This window comes from Coregonus lavaretus, assembly GCF_964263955.1.
Source record: "Coregonus lavaretus genome assembly, chromosome: 11".
Taxonomy (NCBI): Eukaryota; Metazoa; Chordata; class Actinopteri; order Salmoniformes; family Salmonidae; genus Coregonus; species Coregonus lavaretus.
The window spans coordinates 37722853-37743190 of record NC_139998.1 but is presented as its reverse complement, the minus strand read 5'-3'; the positions used below and the strand labels follow the sequence as shown (position 1 = coordinate 37743190).

General features: G+C 42.3%; 1 protein-coding gene across 2 annotated transcripts in view; it reads right to left on the bottom strand.

Moving 5' to 3' along the window:
* Positions 1-1132: 1132 nt before the first annotated feature.
* cmip (c-Maf inducing protein) overlaps positions 1133-20338 on the bottom strand; it is a 35640-nt gene continuing 16434 nt past the window's right edge. The window contains exons 4-21 of one of the 2 annotated variants that reach the window (XM_084171647.1): positions 20126-20287; positions 19890-19931; positions 19091-19153; positions 18169-18249; positions 17890-17993; positions 17619-17723; positions 16707-17108; positions 11236-11301; positions 7804-7830; positions 7635-7683; positions 7436-7543; positions 7226-7342; positions 6973-7113; positions 6559-6606; positions 6182-6328; positions 4704-4809; positions 3789-3859; positions 1133-3686 (exon numbers count right to left, since the gene is read on the bottom strand). In XM_084171647.1, the coding sequence (XP_084027773.1) occupies positions 3633-3686; positions 3789-3859; positions 4704-4809; positions 6182-6328; positions 6559-6606; positions 6973-7113; positions 7226-7342; positions 7436-7543; positions 7635-7683; positions 7804-7830; positions 11236-11301; positions 16707-17108; positions 17619-17723; positions 17890-17993; positions 18169-18249; positions 19091-19153; positions 19890-19931; positions 20126-20287 (1893 nt within the window). In that variant the 3' untranslated portion in view covers positions 1133-3632. Of the gene's footprint in view, positions 3687-3788; positions 3860-4703; positions 4810-6181; positions 6329-6558; positions 6607-6972; positions 7114-7225; positions 7544-7634; positions 7684-7803; positions 7831-11235; positions 11302-16706; positions 17109-17618; positions 17724-17889; positions 17994-18168; positions 18250-19090; positions 19154-19889; positions 19932-20125; positions 20288-20338 lie in introns of both variants that reach the window. The other variant, XM_084171646.1, reaches the window with a different exon arrangement.

Below are 20338 nucleotides of genomic sequence, written 5' to 3'. Positions count from 1 at the left end.
GAAGAGAAGCGACACAGAGGACAACACTGTTCTGCAGTTTGTGTGGGCAAAGTTACCACATACCTGAATGCTGCAATATAACATTCCTTGGTAACAATACGGAAAATCAATTCAAAACAGGTGGTTTAAAAAATTTACTTGTTCACAGTATGCCCATGTAAACAGAAAGTGTTCTTAGGATTTCAAATAAAGATTGATGAATGCAACACATTTTAACCCAGATACATGCACTACTTTCATGGGTGAGCATACTCCAAACAGTGCCCTCTCTCCATGCTTGATGGGGAGTAAAGAGAAATGTGGTTCTGTGAATGAATGATTAGCACGTTGGAGTCCACCGTTATAATTTCACGTTTCAGACAGTACTGATGTTTGATGCAATAGTTTCTGTTTTGAAGTACAGTATGGCAAAACAAGTATAAAAATCTTATTCTAGAGACTTTGGGCAAATAATGTGCCCCTTTTTATCAGAGTCATCTACACACAATGCTGTTGCCTCTATAGAGCCTCTTCACTCCTGACATTGACAAAAGAACCCTATCCCATTAAGGATGACCATGGCCTGTATATCTACACCCGCTAGCAAAAGGTGTCCCATATTCATCTCTATAAAAACATGCCCCATCATACCAAAAAGCAACATTGAGAGGTTGATGCAAGGTGCACATAGAACTTCTGTTGAAGCCACAGCATGGATTATGGATAAGAATGTTATGCATCATCTTGGGTGATTTGTTTCTGTTACGAAAGTCAACTAAAGTATGCTTGTTCCCTGGAAAGTGAAGAAAGTGTACATGACTAAATAAAGGGGAGGCAGAAAAACAGGGATATGAAGGGAGAAATCATAAATACAAGGCAGTCCCAGACCACCTACTGCACAACCATTCTATTAAATATGGGAGTTATGTACATTGAAAACACAAATTAAAAGGAAACATATTTTCCTTTGAATGGTGTTGCAACTGCAGAGCAGAGCTCCTGAAATGTCTGCTTTTAAAATGTCAACAGGGAATATATATATATATATATATATATATATATATATATATATATATATATATATATATATATATATATATATATATATATATATATATATATATATATATATATATATATATACACACACACACAAACACACTACCGTTCAAAAGTTTGGGGTCACTTAGAAATGTCCTTGTTTTCGAAAGAAAAGCAATTTTTTGTCCATTAAAAAGCATCAAATTGATCAGAAATACAGTGTAGACATTGTTAATGTTGTAAATGGCTATTGTAGCTGGAAATGGCTGATTTTTTATGGAATATCTATATAGGCGTACAGAGACCCATTATCAGCAACCATCAGTCCTGTGTTCCAATGGCTAATTGATCATTAGAAAACCCTTTTGCAATTATGTTAGCACAGCTGAAAACTGTTGTGCTGACTAAAGAAGCAATAAAACTGGCCTTCTTGAGACTAGTTGAGTATCTGGAGCATCAGCAATTGTGGGTTCGATTACAGGCTCAAAATGGCCAGAAACAAATAACTTTATTCTGAAACTTGTCAGTCTATTCTTGTTCTGAGAAATGAAGGCTATTCCATGCGAGAAATTGCCAAGAAACTGAAGATCTCGTACAACGCTGTGTACTACTCCCGTCACAGAACAGCGCAAACTGTCTCTAACCAGAATAGAAAGAGGAGTGGGAGGCCCCGGAGTACAACTGAGCAAGAGGACAAATACATTAGAGTGTCTAGTTTGAGAAACAGACGCCTCACAGGTCCTCAACTGGCAGCTTTATTAAATAGTATCTGCAAAACACCAGTCTCAACGTCAACAGTGAAGAGGTGACTCCGGGATGCTGACCTTCTAGGCAGAGTTGCAAAGAAAAAGCCATATCTCAGACTGGCCAATAAAAAGAAAAGGTTAAGATGGGCAAAAGAACACAGACACTGGACAGAGGAAGACTGGAAAAATGTGTTATTGACAGACAAATCGAAGTTTGAGGTGTTCGGATCACAAAGAAGAGCATTTGTGAGACGCAGACCAAATGAAAAGATGCTGGAGGAGTGCTTGATGCCATCTGTCAAGCATGGTGGAGGCAATGTGATGGTCTGGGGGTGCTTTGGTGGTGGGAGATTTGTACAGGGTAAAAGGGATCTTGAAGAAGGAAGGCTATCACTCCATTTTGCAACGCCATACCATACCCTGTGGACGGCGCATGATTGGAGCCAATTTCCTCCTACAACAGGACAATGGCCCAAAGCACAGCTCCAAACTATGCAAGAACTATTTAGGGAAGAAGCAGTCAGCTGGTATTCTGTCTATAATGGAGTGGCCAGCACAGTCACCGGATCTCAACCCTATTGAGCTGTTGTGGGAGCAGCTTGACTGTAAGAAGTGCACATCAAGCCAATCCAACTTGTGGGAGGTGCGTCAGGAAGCATGGGGTGAAATCTCTTCAGATGACCTCAACAAATTGAGAACTAGAATGCCAAAGGTCTGCAAGGCTGTAATTGCTGCAAATGGAGGATTCTTTGACGAAAGCAAAGTTTGAAGGACACAATTATTATTTCAATTTAAAAAATCATTATTTCTAACCTTGTCAATGACTACATTTCCTATGCATTTTGCTATATTTCCTATTCAAACTCATTTCATGTATGTTTTCATGGAAAACAAGGACATTTCTAAGTGACCCCAAACTTTTGAACGGTAGTGTGTGTGTGTGTATATATATATACACACACACACACATACACATACATACATACACACACACACACAATATATATATAAACATGTCTGGAAAAATATGTTCATTCAAGTTGATAAAAATTGATTGAGAGTGAACGTGTCATACAAGGAATTAGGCACAGTCTTGCAACTTTTCTTTTGTTTGAGGTAGCACCTCATTCCCAATGAAGGACTGGAAAGGCTCGACTCTGAACCTGAAAGTACCCAAACAAAACAACAAGACCAAAATGACAATTGAATAGTCTTTTAAAGCTACATTTGGATTGACTAGAGGCAATATCAAAAAAGTGTACTGGAATGTGACCTGGTTTTCCAGCCTTCATCAGACAAGGGTAGAATAGCTCCCAGTAAATGGAGAGAAGAGAGGTAATTTTAACGCAAAGGTCCTCAGAGAGAGCGGGAGAGGGGAGAAAGGGGGAGATCCACAATTTGTTTCCTTTGTTCTGTGTACATATGACACAATACAGAGGAAATCTATGACGAGCCTATTGAGGGCAAATAGGATGTGGACAGGGACTGAGTGAGCAACCACACATGAGAGAGAAAGAGAGCGAGAGAGGGTCCCTTATGTCACAAGAAAGTGGGTCCTTGCATTTTGATGATGACGCTAAAAGGAGGTCCTTATATGTTGATCTCACAAGAAAGAACTCACAAGAAAGAACAGGTCCTTGTATTTTGATGATGTCACTAGAAATATAGTAATTCTCCATTGACTTGTTACTAGAGAGGTCGTGACGTTTTGATGTCATCTCCAGATAAAAGGGTCCTCATCTAGAGATGGGAGAGGATCCTCTTATTGTTGATGTAAGAGAGGCTATGTGTTCTGATGATATCAGGTAATCCTCATGTTTGGATGATGTGGGAGTTGGTGTTCTAGTGATGTCATACACGATGTGTTCACCAGGCCTCGGTGTAGCGGACGTCCACCTCCTTCAGATTGGGGAGTTTGGCCTGACAGGGAGAGAGAGAAGATAAGAGACCAAAACAAATGTGATATTTGTTGATATACTAACATGTTCTTGTCAACAGAGAGGGTATGAAGGTTAATCTTACCTTTAAGTCATCGTATGTGTCTGCTGTGAGCTTGGTGCTGTTCATGTTCAAACTACACAGGCTCTTCATGGCTGGAAGAGACACGCATAAATATGTCACTGTACATACATGAATATACACTGAGTGTACAAAACATTAGGAGCAGCTTCCTAATATTGAGTTGCACCCCCCTTTTGCCCTCAGAACAGCCTCAATTCGTTGGGGCATGGACTCTACAAGGTGTAGAAAGTGTTCCACAGGGATACTGTTCCATGTTGACTCCAATGCTTCCCACAGTTGTGTCAAGTTGGGTGGATGTCCTGTGGGTGGTGGACCATTCTTGATACACACGGGAAACTGCTGAGCGTGAAAAACCCAGCAGTGTTACAGTTCTTGACAAAAAGCGGTGCGCCTGGTACCTACTACCATACCCCGTTCAAAGGCACTTCAATCTTTTGTCTTGCCCATTCACCCTCTGAATGGCACACATTCTCAATTGTCTCAAGGCTAAAAAATCCTTCATTAACCTGTCTCCTCCCCTTCATCTACACTGAAGTGGATTTAACAGTTGACATCAATAAGGGATCATAGCTTTCACCTGGTCAGTTTATGTCATGTGAAGAGTAGGTGTTCCTAATGTTTTGTACACTCAGTGTATATAGATAGAGCTAGGAGATTGTGTGGGAAGCCTGTTCTATACTGAATGCATGACGTTGTGTGGCAGGTCAGAATTGAGCCCTGTGTAGCTCAGTTGGTAGAGCATGACGCTTGCAACGCCAGGGTTGTGGGTTCGATTCCCACGGGGGGCCAGTATGAAAATGTATGCACTCTCTAACTGTAAGTCGCTCTGGATAAGAGCGTCTGCTAAATGACTAAAATGTAAATGTATACGGTATGTGAGTAGCATATAGTAAAATGATTGAGATGAGTTCTTACAGCTGAGGGACAGCAGGCCAGCATCGGTCACGGGTGTCTCACACAGATTCAACACCTGCAAACACGCCAAATGTTCAGACAGCAACCGCAGTCCTGCATCTCCAAACTGAAGGAAAGACAATAACAGGAAGAAAGGATGTCTTTCAAAGTCATGCAGAGTATTACTTATTCAAATAAAAACAAGTGTGTGCGTAGGGTGGCAGGTAGCCTAGTGGTTAGAGCATTGGGCCAGTAACTGAAAGGTCACTGGTTTGAATCCCTGAGCAGACAAGGTGAAAAATCTGTCGATGTGTCCTTGAGCAAGGCACATAACCCTAATTGCTCTGGATAAGAGCGTCTGCTAAATGACTAAAATATAAACTGAACATAAATATAAACGCAACATGTAAAGTGTTGGTTTCATGAGCTGAAATAAAAGATCCCAGAAATGTTCCATATGCACAAAAAGCTTATTAAAAAAGAATGACATCCCTGTTAGTGAGCATTTCTCCTTTGCCAAGTTAATCCATCCACCTGACAGGTGTGGCATATCAAGAAGCTGATTAAACAGCATAATCATTACACAGGTGCACCTTGTGCTGGGGACAATAAAAGGCCACTCTAAAATGTGCAGTTTTCACACCGTTATACTTACACATACAATGCCACAGATGTCTCAAGTTTTGAGGGAGCGTGCAATTAGCATGCTGACTGCAGGAATGTCCACCAGAGCTTTTTCCAAAGAACGTAATGTTCATTTCTCTACCATAAGCCACATCGTTTTCGAGAATTTAGCAGCACGTCCAACCAGCCTCACAACCGCAGACCACGTGTAACCACGCCAGCCCAAGACCTCGTCTGAGACTAGCCATCCTGACAGCTGATAAAACTGGGTTTGCACAACCGAAAAATGTCTGCACAAACTGTCAGAAACCATCTCAGGGAAGATCATCTGCGTGCTCGTCATCCTCACTGACTGCAGTTCGGCATTGTAACCGATTTTTGTTGTTGTTGACATTTTAGTGATTTAGCAGACGCTCTTATCCAGAGCGACTTACAATTAGTGAGTGCATAAATGTTTCATACTGGCCCCCCGTGGGACTTCAGTGGGCAAATACTCACATTCGATGGCCACAGGCATGCTGGAAAAGTGGGACAATATTCTACAGGCCACAATCAACAGCCTGATCAACCCTATGCGAAGGAGATGTGTCGCACTGTATAAGTCAAATGGTCACACCAGATACTGACTGACTGATTTTCTGATCCACGCCCCTACTCTTTTTTTTATTAAGGTGTCTGTGACCAACAGATGCATATCTGTATTCCCAGTCATGTGAAATCCATAGATTAGGACCTAATGTTTTTATTTCAATTGACTGATTTCCTTATATGAATTGTAACTCAGTAAAATCTTTGAAATTGTTGCATGTTGAGTTTACATTTTTGTTCAGTGTACGTGTGTGTGAGTTCTTGCGTGTGTGAGTGTGTGTTCTGACCTGGGTGGACCACAGGTTGAGCTGTTTGAGAGAGGGCAGCTTGATGAGCTGTTCAGCACAGGCACTGGTGACGTTGGTGAAGGCAAGACTCAGGTTCTCCAGGTTCCCAAAGGAGCCAGAGCTCAGCAGCCTGGCAAGGTCTGCATCCTACAGAGAGACAGAGCGACATGGTCGGGTACAGAGGCAGCAAGAGACATCATTAAGCTGTTTGAGTTTAATTGAGATGGAGGGTCAGGGAGAGACATGGAGAAAAAAAGAAAAAAGATCCTACCAAATGTGAAAATTTTGTTGAGATTTTTTTAAATCATATGTTCGTATGAAAGAAAAACAAAGGACCTTTATGGGAATTGGAGTAGCATAATAAAAGCCAATCTCACCGTAGACTTGGAGGGCAGAGTGAGTCGGGTGGGGCCTCCTTTTCTTTGCTGAGGGAGAAAGGGAAACAAAAATGTTGACTGATTACAGCAGGCATTGCAGTTCCTCATTCAGACAGCAGGTGGTATCTGTGAACAATGTGCCACCGATGAAATCTATGAGGTCTCTTAATTAGATAAAGGGTTACATTTGCATGAAGTAACAACAGAGAAAGATTAGGTAACACAGAAGAATGAATAGATAACTCTAGTTGTGTCGACAGTGTAGAGTAGTAACAGTTTTAACTGAGCAGATACTACAGCTGATAACCCAGATATCTAGTGTATTTTGCAGAGACATTGCAGTATAATTGTGAACGCAGTGTAAGGTTGAGCGTGTGGTGTTTGTGCCTTTGTTGGTTAACAGTAGTAACTCACCAGCTCTTTGAGCTCCCTCTGCCTGTCACACAGCTGCTCGTACATGTGAAGGCCCACCGGAGTGCTTTCCAGGGTGGAGATGATCTGCAGCTGGGTGTCCTTGTTCTCGATGATGTTGTACTCCAGCATCAGGCACAGGATCTGAAACACACACACTTGGGTCACTTCTGCTTCCTGTACACTTACACCTCTCTGCCACACACAAACACACTAATAAAAACAGGTCAGCTCTGTGCTACGGGTGCACACACACCTCAACCATGGTCTGGTTCCCACGCAGAGCCAGGAGCATGCAGGGTCCGAGCTTGTTTTCAGCCAGGGACAGAAGGAACTTCTTAGTTTTGTAGCAGGAACCCATAAGGATGTGGACCTGGAGGAGAGAGTCAAAGGTCAAGTCCAGCCAATTAGAACAGAAGGTGGTATGAGGGTTAGGATTATTAGGGTAAGAAAACCAATCACTCACCATGCTGGCAAAGAGCTCCCCATCATCATCACAGGCCACACCCCCTGGACTGTAGAGCTGGAACCAACCATCCTTTCCCGAGCGCACACTGAGCAGACAGGAGTGGACCTGCAACAAGCACACAACCATGAGTACTACACAAACCAACCTAGCACTGAACTAGGGTGAAACAGTGATGAATAGTCAGAGCCACACTCACCTCCTGTCTGGGGTCTTCTGCAAACCTCTGAATAACATATTTCAGCTCTCTGTTCAAACAAACAAACAGACAGGTCAGGCACAATCCTCAAGCTTTCCTTACAGATTCATCTGGATGGTAACTGAAATGTAACATTCATTAACTAAACGTCATGGCTGTAGATACTTACTTTGTGAATTTGGCATGTGCAAGGGCCCTAAAGAGGCGCGAGAGGTAAGAATAAACATTAAAACATGTAATACACTCATTATGATAAAATGGAAAATAACCAATTTAAATACTTCTACCATGTTTACACTCAAACATGCAGTAAGGTGTTGAACAGATAGCAGCTGGATTGCAAAGGAAATACAGCCTGTTTTTTTGTTGGTTTGAACGTATCTGAAAAACACACAAATACATGTACATGTGAAGCTCTGAGGGTGTGTGTGGGTGTTTGCTGTCTGACTCATTCATTCTGGGAGTTGTGTCGGAGTGTTTTTGCCCTTTCTAATGACGCCTGAACGTTTAGATTAGACTCTGGTGCGCAGGTGAGCAGCAGGTGGATCTCCCGGCTGTGACAACAACAGCCCTCTTTAGGTGACTGGTAATGAGGGCCCGGGCTGAGGTGCCAATTACAGCAGCAACCCCGGAGCCCACCCCATCCCCCAGCAGGGCCCCTCAGCAGCGCACCCACGTCAACACCACTCCCAGGATCCTACACCTCTGAGAGAGGCCCTCACCCACGGTCCCAGCCGAGGGTGAGGGTGAACATATGGGCGATTCACAATATATACTGTATATAATTATAAAATATATAAAATATATAAATAAGCTTTGTTGTACAATTCAGGACCAAAAATGTAAAAGTAGGCTATAAAAAATTTGACTAAAATCATTCCAATCACGATTAAAATGCAATAGCAGTTTAGCATATCGGTTTGATGCCTTTAGGACCATGCGGAGCGTCGCTCAGAGAAGCTGCCAGCCTGCATGCTTTTCTCTCACTTTAAGAAAGTAGAGAGCAGAGACTGCCAGACAGTTTTGCTTTGCCGGTCTGCCGGTAAGGCAGTGAGCCGATTGCTTTGAATTTAATGTTGGCATTTGAACTAGGCCTTGTAAGCCTCACGGCCAGCTGTTTTATTCACTGGTTACTTTCACATTGATGTCGGCATAGGCGGCGTGTCCAATAGGCTAGGGAAAGATAAGCTTCCCTTAAAGTAAATAAAATTGGATATATAATTACTTGTGCCTATACAGAAATGTATATATACACACTACACCAGAGAGCATGATTTGGCCACAGAAGATCATTAGCATGTTTTAAAAATGAGCTGTGGATTATTTTTAAGTGCATAATTTGGGCAGCGCACAGCAAATAGCCTACCAAATAGCCTACCAAATAGCCTACCAAATAGCTGATTGCTGAGTTGCAGCGGTCAATGGAAAGCAGTTAAATAGGCCTATCACAATATTTCAAAATAAAATCGTAGGAAAAACCGTTTAGAAAGCAAATGGCTATTGCTGAAAAGTGAAGACAAAAATACTAATCTGTCTCTAGTTATCAAAATTCTCCACTCCCAATTAAGCGAACAGTAGCCTATCTTATTGGAACCAGCGGAGAGCATCGGCCATATCGATATCCCCGGTGAGTGCACACAAACTGTCTATCATTGTATCAGTATCACTGTAAAAAAAAAAATTGGGGGGACAATAATTTCCTCCTCCAGGGTAGATGGACGTCAAATTATATAATTTGTGTCTCCCCTTTTCGTAGGCCTAGATTAGATGGTTCAATTCAAGACGAGGTCGTTTTTACTGATCTGTTTGTCAGTGTCAGCAGAGTAGGCTACTAATTTGTGTCGTATTAAAAAATATGTTGCTTATTGTCTCCAGTCATTTAAAGTGTAGTAGAATTACATGAAATGTGTTTATAAAAAGGCCACATTTGTCCCGTTCAAAGAAAGGAGAAGAAAACATCTCTGATTAGGCCTACTCTATGTCACATCGCACTCAGGCATGCATTGTTCTTCAGAACTGTCTGTTTTGCTAATATTGAGTTATATTATTAGCCTAAATTATGTCAATGCAATCTACTCATCACATTAGGAATAGTAGCCTGCCTATCTTACATTAGTCTGCAAATGCGATGATAGATGCATGTAATCCTTTATTATAAAAGGTGCACATTTTATAGCTTCCCCAAACTTGAAACTCACGCGCCGCCTATTAATAATATAATAATATGCCATTTAGCAGACGCTTTTATCCAAAGCGACTTACAGTCATGCGTGCATACATTATTTTTTTTTGTGTATGGGTGGTCCCGGGGATCGAACCCACTACCTTAGCGTTACAAGCGCCGTGCTCTACCAGCTGAGCTACAGAGGACCATCCATATTGATGGCAGCATCTGAAGTTGGCCTTGTAGTGACTTGATAGCGTTTATTATGCTTCGATTTCACGTTGCACTGTATGCGCCGTTCCACAAGTAATGTGTTAATTTATGATGAGGTTAAGTAGTTGACACTGTATATGCCGTTCCACAGACCTTTAAACCTAATATTGCAGTTTTAAATGAATGGCTGGGGATATTTTTGTTTGTGTTTACTGTTCTCCAAAAGGCATTTTTTGTTTTTAAATTGTGTAGAAATGCAGTAAATGAGCATCAACTTCCCAAACATTCCTTGCATGAAATGAGCTCAACCCCATCAAACACCTTTGGGATTAATTGCAACGCTGACTGCGAGCCAGGCCTAATCACCCAACATCAGTGCCCAACCTCACTAATGCTTGTGTCTGAATGGAAGCAAGTCCCCGCAGCAATGTTCCAACATCTAGTGGAAAGCCTTCCCAGAAGAGTGGAGGCTGTTATAGCAGCAAAAAGGGGAACCAACTCCATATTAATGCCCAAGATTTTGGAATGTGATATTGAATCCGGTGTCGTTTTGGGTATCAGTTCATAAACCATGTGGAGTCGGTACATCGCAAATCTCTTCTCAACTATTTTGCAATCTGTATGGCACAGCTGTCCTTTTTTGGTCCTTAAATGAAACTGGTATACTTGTTTATTTATCACAATTGTCTTTAACCAATTTTGGTCTTTAATGCAGGGCCGACAGACAAGTTCCTTACTTTCTCCCCTTCCACTTGCCTCTTCCATTTTTGCAGTAATGCTGCAATCAGTTGGTTGTAATTTTGGATAGAGCAGACGTTTCCATATTATTTTGCTAGCTGCATGCGTTATATAACTCCACCAGTCCTATTTATGATCACATTTCCAAAGATTAAACCGTATTTAAACATTTCTTCCTTTTAAAAAAAACAATTAATTAGTATATTTGAGTTTAACCATAATATTTGTTATCTTTCTGGTTAAACTGAAATTGCAACCAACTTTCTATGGCTTGTTGTAAAAATAGTGATAGTTTGGAGATTATTTCATTTTCAAATAACTGAAAGTGAGAGGTTGTATAAAGGGAAAAAGGCCATTCTTGAACACGGGGTGAGCCATTCTTACTAACCTGCTAGAGAACCAGTTTGGATTTAAGTATAGCTTTTGTATGACTGAAGCTTTTAGTGAGAGGTCTAATGCTTTAATATTTAAGCGCAGTATACTTACTCTTTGGGGAAGGGGATGGGCTGCAGCAGGCTAGCCAGGGCTGGTCTCCAGTCATCGTAGGCAGACCTGAATGGTTGGAGAGAGAAAGACAAAGTGAATGATAGAAAGAGGTACACAACAGAAAGGGGTATACAGAATGAGAGCAGAGGGCTGGTCACACAGGGAATCACAAGAGGTAACCTGAGCATAGTCCTATGACGCCAAACAACCATTAATTCAACGTTACGAGGAGAGGATCCGATTCCTGTCTGTTAAGTAATAGTGTCATTGTTACAGACAGACACAATATTTAGTTCATTCCCCCTATTCCCACACACATAATATAACATCTTGCTCCACAGCGTCACACCCATGTCATCCATCCATTCAGAGAGACACACTAAGCAGCACTCCCTCCTTTTGAATTATTCCCCAGTAGGACAGAGGCAGCAGCTGTGTCCAGCTGCTCAGCACAGCCCACACAGATAGCACCACACATTAATCCTTGTTTACACTTAGGGCGTTTCCACAAAAGTTTGCAGGGATTTTTCTGCCATTGAAATCCTTGGACGGGCCTTTTTGGGTTTTTTCAGGCCACATAAGTCCAAAACAGTGAAAAATATAAATAAAAAATATATACAGTGCCCTCTGTAATTATTGGGACAGGGAAGCGTTTCCTATTTTTTTGGCTCTATACTTCAAAACTTTGGATTTGAAATCAAACAATTACTATGAGGTTAAAGTGCAAACTGTCAGTTTTAACTTTGAGTGTATTTTCATCCATATCGGGTGAACTGTTTAGGAATTACAACACTTTTTGTACATAGTCCCCCCATTTTAGGGGAGCAAAAGTATTGGGACAAATTCACTGTGTGTATTAAAGCAGTAAAACGTTAAGTATTTGGTCCCATATTCATAGCACGCAATGACTATGTCAAGCTTGTTATTCTAAACCGAGTGGCGCAGTGGTCTAAGGCACTGCATCGCAGTGTTAACTGTGCCACTAGAGATCCTGGTTCGAATCCAGGCTCTGTCGTAGCCGGCCGCGACCGGGAGACCTATGGAGCGGCGCACAATTGGCCCAGCGTCGTCCAGGGTAGGGGAGGGAATGGCCGGCAGGGATGTAGCTCAGTTGGTAGAGCATGGCGTTTGCAACGCCAGGGTTGTGGGTTCGATTCCCACGGGGGGCCAGTATGAAAAAAATAAAAAAATAATGTATGCACTCACTAACTGTAAGTCCAGAGCGTCTGCTAAAATGTAATGTGTATTAAAGCAGTAAAACGTTAAGTATTTGGTCCCATATTCATAGCAATGACTATGTCAAGCTTGTTATTCTACAAATTGGTTGGATGCATTTGGTTGTGTTTCAGATTATTTTGTGCCCAATAGGAATGAACGGTAAATAATGTATTGTCGTTTTGGCGTCACCTTTTTTATAAATAAGAATAGAACATGCTTCTAAACCCTTCTACATGAATGTGGATGCTACCATGATGACAGATAATCCTGAATGTATTGTGTTTAATGATGAGTGAGAAAGTTAGACGCACAAATTCATACCAGCATCCCTGTGTAATGCTTTCGACACCTTGTAGAGTCCATGTCCTGATGAATTGACGCTCAGTGTATTTTGTAATAATATAATCTTTGAGAACTAACAATCACCGAAATGAAAGCTAGACAGTCAGGGAGAATATAACATTCCAAAAACAATTAATTTAGCAGTATTGATTTTGTTATTATGTCTGAGCAAAAGAACACAGTATTAGCCATAGAAAAATACAGTGCCTTCAGAAAGTATTCACAACCCTCTACTTTTTCAAAATGTTGTTGTGTTAGAGCCTGAATTTAAAATTGATTAAATTTAGATTAATTGTCACTGGCATACACACAATACCCCATAAAGTCAAAGTGGAATTAGGTTTTTCAAACTTTTTACAAATTCATTAAATATGAAAAGCTGAACTGTCTTGAATCAATAAGTATTCAACCACTTTGTTATGCCAAGCCTAAATAAGTTCAGGAGTAGAAATGTACTTAACAAGTCACATACTAAATTGCATGGATTAACTATGTGTGCAATAATAGTGTTTAACATGATTTTTGATTGACTACCTCATCTCTGTACCCCACACATACAATTATCTGTAAGGTCCCTCAGTCGAGCAGTGAATTTCAAACACAGATTAAACCACAAAGACCAGGGAGGTTTTCCAATGCCTCGCAAAGAAGGGCACCTGTTGGTAGATCGGTAAAATATTTAATTAAAAAAAGACATTGAATATCCCTTTGAGCATGGTGAAGTTATTCATTACACTTTGGATGGTGTATCAATACACCCAGTCACTACAAAGATACAGGTGCCATTCATAACTCAGTTGCCAGAGAAGCCAATGGTGACTTTAAAACAGATACAGTTTAATGGCTGTGATAGGAGAAAACTGAGGATGGATCAACAACATTGTAGTTACTCCGCAATACTAACCTAATTGCCTGTACAGAAAAATATTCCAAAACATGCATCCTGTTTGCAACAAGGCACTAAAGTAATACTGCAAAAAATGTGGCAAAGAAATTCACTTCTTGTCCTAAATACAAAGTGTTATATTTGTGGCAAATCCAATAAAACGCATTACTACCACTTACCATATTTTCAAGCATTGTGGTGGCTGCATCATGCTATGGGTATTCTTGTAATCGTTAAGGACTACTAAATCTACTTTAAATCTACAGCAAGACCTGAAAATGGTTGTCTAGCAATGATCAATGATCGTGGTCCTCTGTAGCTCAGCTGGTAGAGCACGGCGCTTGTAACGCCAAGGTAGTGGGTTCGAACCCCGGGACCACCCATACACAAAAATGTATGCACGCATGACTGTAAGTCGCTTTGGATAAAAGCGTCTGCTAAATGGCATATTATTATTATTATTATTATTATTATCAAAAACCAATTTGACAGAGCTTGAAGAATTTTGAAATGAATAATGGGCAAATGTTGCACAATCCATGTGTGGAAATCTCTTCGAGAATTACCCAGAAAGACTCACAGCTGAAATCGCTGGCAGAGGTGCTTCTACAAGGTTTTGACTCAGGAGTTTGAATACTTATGTAACTGACATATTTCTGTATTTCATTTTCAATACATTTAGCAAAAATGTCTAAAAACATGTTTTCACTTTGTCATAATGGGATATTGTGTGTAGATGGGTGAGAACTAATATATATATTTAATCCATTTTGAATTCAGGCTGTAATATAACAAAATGTGGAAAAAGTCAAGGGGTATGAATACTTTCTGAAGGCACTGTACATAGAGTTGCAGGAAATCAGCAAAAATGTCTCAGCTCCGTGGAGAAATGTGTAGGATTGCAGGAAAATGGCTTAAAAATGCAGAAATGTGTCTACCCCGCCAAGATGAGGACCACTAAAATGTTCTATAAAATTCAGGCACACTGACAGGCAAAAAAAACTTGGTTTGGTATAGTTCGAATCAGAGTTTGATTATTTGTTACATTGTACTTTTTCCATTTGGTCCCGATTGTTTCACATTGCCAAATGTCAAACAAACTAAAATGCATATACAAAACCATTCATGCAAGTCATTGGTTTATTGGACAAAAATGCTCACGTTAAAGCCATCTATGATCATCATGGAGCATCACTTGTGTGTCCCAACCAATGTTCCCTCAAAAACAATTAGGCACTGAGCAAATTTCAAGTCTGCTGAGCGCAAACTTGAACATTGTGAAAATTCAGTGCAACTTCTGGCGATCGTTTACTGTTAAGACTGAGGCTGTACCCGCTTTAAGTTACAGTTATAACAGTGGTCAAGTAGGCTACTGTGGCTATATGATCATAATGTAGGCCTATCAGAATGGCCTACCATAAAAGAAAATGGAGAAAATGCATCCCATAACATTTTAACATGGAAATAGCTGTTCTATCATTCCATGAGGCTTTTGAAAAAAACATGTAGGGATTGACAACCTGTTTATCCACTTGTCCTTCAGACAAGGAGGTGACTAAAAATGTAGTGTTGTTTGATGCAAGAAACCACTTTACAAAATAAAATGAATTATCTCCATACCATTATTACAGAGAATCAGACACATTATGCTACCCTCTGCCTATTGGCTATTTAGCTTATTCAAGCCTGTCTCAAAATACAACAATGCCCCGTTAAGACAGAAAAAAATCTCTATACCTGACTTGCTTTTCAAAGATGCACACGTTTTGTGCTCTTGTAGGAAGCAACCACTCCCCCATTGCTAACTAGAACTGGGCTAATAACTCACTTACTAGGAAAGAATATGAACAAATGTACACACCTGGCTACATGCAACTCTTGCTTTGATCTCAAAACAAGCGCATTTACTCGCGACCGCTCATGCTGTAAACACAGTCCAGTTCAAAGTGAACGGCACAGATCCATATATGGCAATGGTCTATTTGCATATAGGGTACTGCAGCTCTGATTGGTTATGGCACACCGGTCTGTGTAGAGTATGGGCCTGATTAGTGCCTGTCAATGCAATAGAATCCTACTCCAATGTTCTCTGCCTACAAGAAAATCTCTTGCATAGTTCGTTTTGTTTCGATATGTTGCATTGAAAGTGGCTAATATTGAGTTGATTCGATCACAATTCACAAAGTAGAGGGAAACGTTGATAGTGTTAACTAAAGGGGAAAGATGAGAAGTTAAATCTCGTGCTTCTCTGCGCGGGCTGATACTTCTTCTGTGTGGCAGTCCTGGGGGAGCTGCATGCCCGCTCGCAGCTTAGAGGGAACATTGGTCCCAACATTCATATTACTTCCACTTTGTAACATGCGTGAGGAAACTGTGACATGCAGCCAACAGAGGAGACATGACTCTGCATCAGATGCGCTCATAAATGCACACTGCTACTTACAACACGTTTCAGAGATATCAAGTTATGATATTGCGTGCATTTAATCAAATGCTTGCAGTCAAACAACCAATAATACTGCACACCTCTGGTTCTTTTCCTGTGTTTAGTCCAGAATGTGTTTTCACCTGCAGCGAACTGCACCACGGTATGAATGGAATTGGACCAAGACCACCCTTTTTGAGCAAACCACAGTGCGTTGTCATCCGAGTGCAGATTGTATTCTGTCCAAACATACCAAATGTAGGGAAAAAACCCCTGCTTCAAGCAAACTTGGTGTGAAAGCCCCCTTAGACACTGTAAGGCAGGCAGTAAGCGAGAGGTGTTCCAGTAACAGCAGGGCCGGGACGATACTCGTTAGTATCAGGCAAGGAAACAAAACACCAAGCAGATTTCACTTATTTAGGAAAACAGCCCTAATGTTGGAAACAAAAATCATGATGTTGTCACCCACAGTCACATTTATTTATTTATTGTTTTTAAAGGACCAAAGAGTTTTCTGCTTTGTGTTTTCATTTTTGCCATGGAAAAACTATTGCAATACTGGTATCGTCACAGCCCTAAGTAACAGTAGTCGTAACTCACAGCATTTGGAGGATGAGTGCGAAGCAGCCCAGCACGCGGTCAGCCTGGGCAGGCAGCTGGATTGACAGGGCGTTGAGGGCGGGGCTGACCAGCAGACAGTCGATCAGGTTGGGCTCACTGTCGCTTCCCGCTGGGCCCTTCCTCCTGGCGTTGGCAGTGTTGTTGTTGCGTTCCAACTCCACCAGGATCTCACTGGAGTTGACGATGGAGGGCGGGGGAGAGAGGGGCAGCGTGGGGGGAGGGGAGAGGGGAGCTGAGGGGGGAGGGGAGAGGGGCAGCAGGGCCGTTGACGGAGGTGTGGGGGGCTCTGGGCGGAGCAGGCGGAGGGGCAGGGGGGGTTTACGCTCATTCTGTTGCTGGCAGCCGTTCCTAATCTCCTTCAGACTTGGGGAGTTGTCCCGGCTGGACAGAAAGAGAGAGAGGGCGAGAGAGGAGGAGAGAGCGGGCGAGAGGACAGAGACATATTGATGGAGAGAGGGCAATATTGTGTAAGAGAGGAATGGAGCGAGTCACTGTATCACACATTAAATAATCATTTCAAGACTACAACACTCAGAAGTTCATAGTAAGAATACATGTCATTCTGTTGGGGTTGTAGGTTTCTGTTACAACGGCATTATCCCATGTGTACTTAGAGGCAGAGTGAGGAGAGTAATGTATCCGAGCGATGATTCTCCGGGGTGACAATGTCACGGAAATTTTGCAAATGTCCTCTCACAGGGGCTGAGGACCCAGTGGCTCAGGATGATGATGTTATGATAACCAATTAGATGACTCATTACTCAAGTCAACATCTCATTTAAAATGTTTAAAAGGAGAGGCGAGTAGCCTACGCTAACCAGGGAGGTTTATTTGGCCAGTGAGTCTAGTCTGTGTGGTGGGTCTACAGTACAGTAACAGTACATCACTTACCTGTTGATTAACTCCTCGTAGCAGGAGTAGATGGCAGCTAGGCACACTGCCACCAGGTTGGGCAGGACGCGGGGGTGAGGGCACTGCCCGGTGGGGCCATGCATGCTGAAACACAGCCACACACACACACAATTAGCACTCAATACCCTCCATGGAACGGGGAGAAAACAAATAATAAATAAGGGGGTACTATCGAAATAACTAGGTCCCAAGTTTTTCCTGGGTCTGTGGAGAAAATCCCAGTCCTAAAAACACGTTGTCACTGACTCACCTGTGAATGAATTTCTTGACGACCTCCATCCCAGCGTTGAGCTCATTCAGAGCCAAGATGTACTCCTGAGTGAAGAGACGCAGTCTGGGGCATTTCCCAAAGTCCTGACACACACAGAGACAGGGAGAGGAGGCAGAGAAATAAGTACAGGGAGAGAGAGGACAAGAGGCAGCACAGTGAGCTTTGACTCACACTCCGATATATGACCACAGAAGAAAACAGACATAAACAAACTGAGCGTGACCCTTAACAGGAAATAAGATGGAAAACTCAGCTCACCATGTTGTGTTTGAGGATTCTCTGGACCACAGGGGTGAACACTTCAATCACAACCATCGACCGCGGACGTTCCCGACAGTGCTGCACAAACACAAAAACACCATTTAACAGTAGCTAGGTTTCCATCCAATTTGTGACAGATTTTCATGTGAATATTCTAAAATCTGCATAAACAAAATATGCACATTTTCCCACCAGTGGTGGGAGTTCATTCATCTATAGCCTAATAAACTGCATGGTTTCCCAAGTCGTAGTGGGAGGACCACACACCATGTCATCGCGTGACTCCAATTTTATTTCGATATGATGTTATTATATCAATATTTGCACATAAAGGCGTTTCCACCGCCATTTCCCACATAATTAATTTTACCGACACAAAAAGATCCCACCATGTCGAACTAACAAATGATATGTTGGCATTTATAAAATTGTACCGAAACGCCCTGTTTCCATCTCAGCCGTCGTGATTAAAATAAATAAAAATAATTATATTAACTAGGCCCGGATTAACTATAACTGGGCTGTTAATGATACCCATGGTTGTAAAGCGTTTACATCTTCTGCTCCAACAATTGCCCTAGTGTGAGGGACGTCACTGTGCTTGCTTAAAAGTATAGCTTCCTTCCTCAAGTCCTACCGGGCCTTGATCTCAGATCCTCTGTCTCACAAAAACACACAAGACCGCCCTCTTGACAACGCCTAAAGGCCGCTACACACTTTACGCAAACTACGCTCTATCGCTCTGTTTGCATAGGATGTAGGGCCCTTTAGCCAGCTACGCCACCGAAATGCTAGCAATTCTATGGGGCGGGTGGAGGCATTTCAAGCTGAGGAGTGAGATTACCAATCCAACTCTGTTACACTAACACTATGATTTTGACAACAGGTTGAAGGTGAAGTGTTCAGACCCCATCTTTACCTTGCAGAAGAACTCACACAGGTCTGGTGGAGGGTGGTTCTTTTCCAGGAGAGGAGCGATGGCCTAGGGACACACAGCGATACCAGAGACAGGACTGATCAATCGAACTTCACAATTTCCCCAGCCATGCTATCTTCTATTTACAATGGCCCCTTGCCAGCAACCAGCCATGGGCCAATAAACTGTACTATCCTAGCCTGTAATTCCCAAGAGTTACTGCAGAAGTCAACCTACAAGTACACAGCTGTCCCTATTATCCTCTAGGGCTGTATTATCTTAGGTCTCAATACGCCCCAAGACAGGTAAATAAGGTGAGCAGCTGTTCGTATGAAACAAGTGTAGATTTAACTGTACCTCGAGTGCTGCAACAGTTTAATAATGCAATCATCCCATGACTCTAGTGGCCAGGGCCCATGGGGGTATGGACACAAACACATCCAGATGAATACACCATTACACTGTAACAATAGTAACTGGGCATTATCTGACAGCATCCACACAAGCATCAGTGGGTACCACTGCTACGGTGTAGCTGTCCATCATCAGAGCTGCTATCCAGGGGCCTATTGCTAACCTGCTCGACACGCCCTCTGGGCTGCAATAATAGGCTAAATCATTTGCGGCCTCAGCAGTTTGACCAGGTTTCACCTGTCAAACAGGACCCTTTCACTAAACTTCGCCATTGCTAAATTCCTAAACTGTTTCTGTCCAGTCACTGACGTAATAATATGAACAAGAAAACATGGCTATTTACAGTTACAGTAAGCTGGCATTCTAGAGCCTAGTGCTTCCAACTCACCACAATGATGTTCTCATGGTCCTGAGAGCTGAGGTTGGTGTTCTGGGGAGGCAGAGGGGACAACAGAAGTGAAACAGGTATGATCAGAGAGCGAGAGCAGACAAACAAATTGAACAGAGCCACTCCCAAACTGACTAACAGTTCTGACTCTGCCAACCAGCAGGCATCTGTGTGTTTTGAACTGAGCTCCCAGCAGCAGGTGTGTGTGTGTGTGCGAGGCCTGCAGATGGGCCTACCTCGGCCAGCAGGGTGGAGATGATTTGCAGCGGGGCCTGGTGAATGGACTCGTCCTGCAGGGGAGAGGTCAGGGCCATGTCCACCAGCGATCTGATCTCCTTCAGAACCACCTCCCAGCGACTAGGGTTGTTCAGAACCTTACGGTACTTATAGATCTTTTTCTGGTTGGAAAATAGAGGCACAAGCATGCCCACATACAGATGAACTACAAT